Here is a 4,147-nt window from a genome sequence, read left to right on the forward strand (position 1 = left end):
TAAGAACATTGGTAGAATTCTTCTACATAAGTTCAATACTATGTCTTTGATAATAAAATACTATGTCTTTGATGATAATATATTATGTCTTTGTGCTAGAACATTGTGTTCATTGGCGAGCGAGCGCAGCGAGCCATGGTTCACGGCGTGAACCACATAGGATTGCGTAGCAATTCTCGGGGGTTGGCGAGCATTAGCGAGCAGGGGGCGGAGCCTCCTAGTTTATAATTAAATACTATTGGAAATATATGTTTTTTTTACATCATGTATAGTCTCATTCAATTCGGTTGGCAAAAATATATCGAAAAAAGAGGCTCACTATCATCAATTGAAAAATTCAATTTAATCTTAAAAATCATGTCATTTCCCTCAAATTATTGGAAAGTGAACAGAAGAGAGTAGATTCAATAGGTTTTATTCATACATAAAAACACAATTAAGTTTCCCATAAAAAAAGTCTCGGGTATTAAATTTCCGAAGATAAAATCTTATTTTTATGGAAAAATAAGCAGTTTTACAAAATTTATAAAATTACAAACTAAGAAAAGAATTTATTTACATTATGATTTCATCTTATTTAATCAAGTCAAATCATGTACAGTGATGTGAAATAATGTCATGTGCATTACATGAAGAATATCAATAATAAAACAATAATTTTGGTTTTTTTTATTTTTATTATTTTTTTTTAATTTTTAGTAATATTTAAGAAAAAGCTGTAACTTATCAAACAGACAAGTATGGAGAATTTTTTTTTTTTTTTTTACAAAAATTGTCGTTATAAAAGTCTATTCCTTTAGGGGCTCATATCACGCAATAGTCATAAGTCTTTCAAAATATTAAAACAATTTTTCACATTTTTAAACAGAGTCCACCCTTTTAGGGGCTCAAAAAAAGAGTCCACCGTTTTAGGGTCTCAAAAACAGAGTCCACCTTTTGTAAGGCCTCTTATCACAGAATCGTCATCAGTCTTTCAAAATCTTTGAACAATTTACCAACTTATTAAATAGAGTCCAACCTCTTAGGGGCTCAGAAAAAAGAGTCCACCCTCTTAAGGGCTCAAAAGGGCTCTTATCACACAATAGTCACGAATCTTTTAAATCCTTAGGATTTTCAGAAAATATCGGGAAAGCTTGCAGGTTCAGAAGTAGAGTCCACCTTTTTAATGGCTTTTATCATACATTCGTCATCAGTCTTTCAAAATCTTTAAACAGTTTCTTAATTTTTTAAGAGTCCAGCCATATAGGGGCTCAAAAAGAGAGTCCACCCTTATAGGGCTCATATCACACAATCGTCATCATTCTGTCTAAACAGTTTCTTAACTTCTTAAACAGAGTCCACCTCCTCAGAGGCTCATGTCACACACAATTTTTAGTTCACATTCCTCATATGCCGTCAGAATATTTCTCAAAGGCATTGATGTTCAAGGTGTGGGCAATTTAATTCTGATAGTCATTTGGATCATTTTTGATCTCAGAGCCATCAGTATCATTTGAATCACCCAAACATGTATTAGGAACATCGAACGCATCAAGATTTTCTGGCTGAAAAAAGACAATAGAAAGTAAATAATATGATATTAAGCATATAAGGAAAATTTTGCTTTAATTAAAAGGCTAATATTTAAGGAGAAAAAACTAAAAATAAAAAGCAATGAACCAATTAAATTTTGAGCAACTACTTAGTCTAATACGTACATTGCAAGAATTGTGGTGTTAACCCATCCAAATTTGGCGTTGAAATGCACTTTACTCTCTTAGTGTCGTTATTGAATGCCGCGTAAGTTTAAATAAATAAAAATGTTTATTTAAACTTTATGTTTATTTAAACATATGTTTATTTAAACATATGTTTATTTAAACATATGTTTATTTAAACATATGTTTATTTAAACATATGTTTATTTAAACATATGTTTATTTAAACATATGTTTATTTAAACATATGTTTATTTAAACATATGTTTATTTAAACTTTAGTTGCACACAAAGAATGAGTTTATTTAATTAAAAACTACATTTCTGAAGGTAAGAATTTTTAAAATGTTTGATGTTTTAAAAGATTCCAAATATTTCTCTTTATTTAACAAGAATTTTGAGACATAACGAATTTGAAAAGCAAAAAGTAATTTTAAAAAAATAAGTTCTTAATAATGGTACTTATAACTTTTTGTTCACAGACTGCATGAAGAGGAATTTCATTTTTAAAGTTTCAATTATTCAATTTACCATTCATTTATTCAATTTATCAATTTACCATTTAGTTATTCAATTTACCATTCGAAAGTACATAAAATATTTTAATTAAAAAAATTAGTTTCTGTTTTTGTATAATTTTTATCAATCTTATATCTGCCAATTTTACATTACGCATTTTACAATAATCTCTAATTTTTACAATAATAATAATCTCTCTCTGGCCATTTTAGAATTATTTGGAAATTTGATTAAGATCTGTTGCACATTAATTCGGTAAACTTATCTACCTGGGTAACATGCATATAAAAGTGGAACAAAAAATCCATTTGTTAAGATTTATGAAATAGAACCAAGAACTAAAATTAATTTTGAAATAAAATAAACATGCATGAATAAGCCTTACTAAATTACCTGTGCCAGATTAAGATCCAGAAATTCCGAACCAATTCGTCCCACGAATGGTTTAATCACATCATAGTTGTCTAAAACAACATCTTTGAAATAGGATTTGTGATTGAAGGGTTTTCCCTTCCTTTTCACAACTCCATCATCCACCAAATAGTCATACTTTTTTACGCCAGATCTTTTGACGTTGACTCTAAAAGGAAAATTAAAAATGACATAAAGTGAACTCATTCCATCCATTTATCCCAATAACTATGTGATTTCACATTTTATAATTTTAAATAAATAGTATGCACTAAGTACATAAAAATCATTTAAAGAATGACCTGGGAGGCGAGTTTTAAGAAAAAATGAAACAACGTAAGATTTTCAAAGAAATTTCGCGTGCATTATTTTAAAAATTTAATCATAAGCTTTCCTAACTACGGTGTCAAACATTCTTCTTCAATAGTGCAAAATAGCTTCGCCAATAAAATGAATTTTTGACTGCTCTCCTCCCTGACAGCAACCCTATTTTCCCCATATTGATGCAATCCCCAAATACACTGTTAGAAATTTCTCTGAAAAAAGGGTTAAATAACTATTTATTGAATGGTTAATTCACCATATTTAATCAAAACAGTCTAATGACCATAAATTAAATGGTAATCAAACTTTAAAGTTTGAGAAAAACTGTTTATTGACTGCTTCCACCTAATACGGTTAAACAACCAGAATTTTATCGCATCAACTAGAACCACCTAATGAATCTACTTTGTTCTTTTCAACTGCGTACTTATCATAGCCGCTTATCTGTCAATCTAATTACCGGCAGAACTGGAGTTCGAGTCCTAGTGTTGCTACCACACTATTTCCTACAACACATGAAGAATTTCCAGTGTTCGGCGCTCTCCAATGTCCATTACCTAACGAAAAGCCGATCTCCCATGTCTAGTTAAATAATTATTCTTTTTTACGTTTTTGAAAAATGCTAGTAGTAAATTTTTAAGTAACCGTATAGTTTTGTATTTATGGTTTTATAATCATACTTTTCGTAAAACGTTTCAAAATCATAAAGGAAAAAAATGTTCTTTACCGTAATCTTTACGGTTAATCGGAGGGACAGACAGCTGCCATTTATTTTACCATAATTTTAGAATGAAAATTTTAACAGTGTAGGTTGAGGATCTAAAATGGAAACTAATCTAACAATGATATGCTTATTCAGAGAAAAAATGCTTTTTTTACTTCATTTCATAATTTAAATTATGAGCTTTAATATTTGTATTTCAAAGACTAACATTGAGATTAAAAGTTATTTACTGCTTTATTTTGTTCAACTTTTATATAAATACTTCCGAGATGATAAGAGAATGATATTTTGGTATAGAAATATTGCCTTTTTAAGTTAAGAATTTAAAAAAAGTCTCGAGTTATTTCTTGATCTGAAGAGAATTACAATAGTTGATTTCAAATTTATTAAAATAGTATACCAAAAAAAAATTTCAATCATTGATTTTTTATCACCCATATTAGAAATGCTTTTTATTAAATGTTTTACAGTT

At 28.9% G+C, this 4,147-nt stretch overlaps 1 protein-coding gene across 1 annotated transcript; it reads right to left on the minus strand.

Annotated features, from left to right (window-relative positions):
* Nucleotides 1-783: 783 nt before the first annotated feature.
* On the minus strand, nucleotides 784-3,762 carry LOC122270879 (uncharacterized). The gene is made up of 2 exons (XM_071184440.2): nucleotides 2,610-3,762; nucleotides 784-1,544 (listed from the first exon to the last, which is right to left on the minus strand). The coding sequence occupies exons 1-2, from the start codon at nucleotides 2,841-2,843 to the stop codon at nucleotides 1,440-1,442; spliced, it is 339 nt and encodes a 112-aa protein (XP_071040541.2). The 5' UTR covers nucleotides 2,844-3,762; the 3' UTR covers nucleotides 784-1,439.
* Nucleotides 3,763-4,147: the final 385 nt, after the last annotated feature.

This window comes from Parasteatoda tepidariorum, chromosome 10 (assembly GCF_982258835.1).
Source record: "Parasteatoda tepidariorum strain Cologne lab strain chromosome 10, Ptep-v5.0, whole genome shotgun sequence".
In the NCBI taxonomy this organism is placed as follows: domain Eukaryota; kingdom Metazoa; phylum Arthropoda; class Arachnida; order Araneae; family Theridiidae; genus Parasteatoda; species Parasteatoda tepidariorum.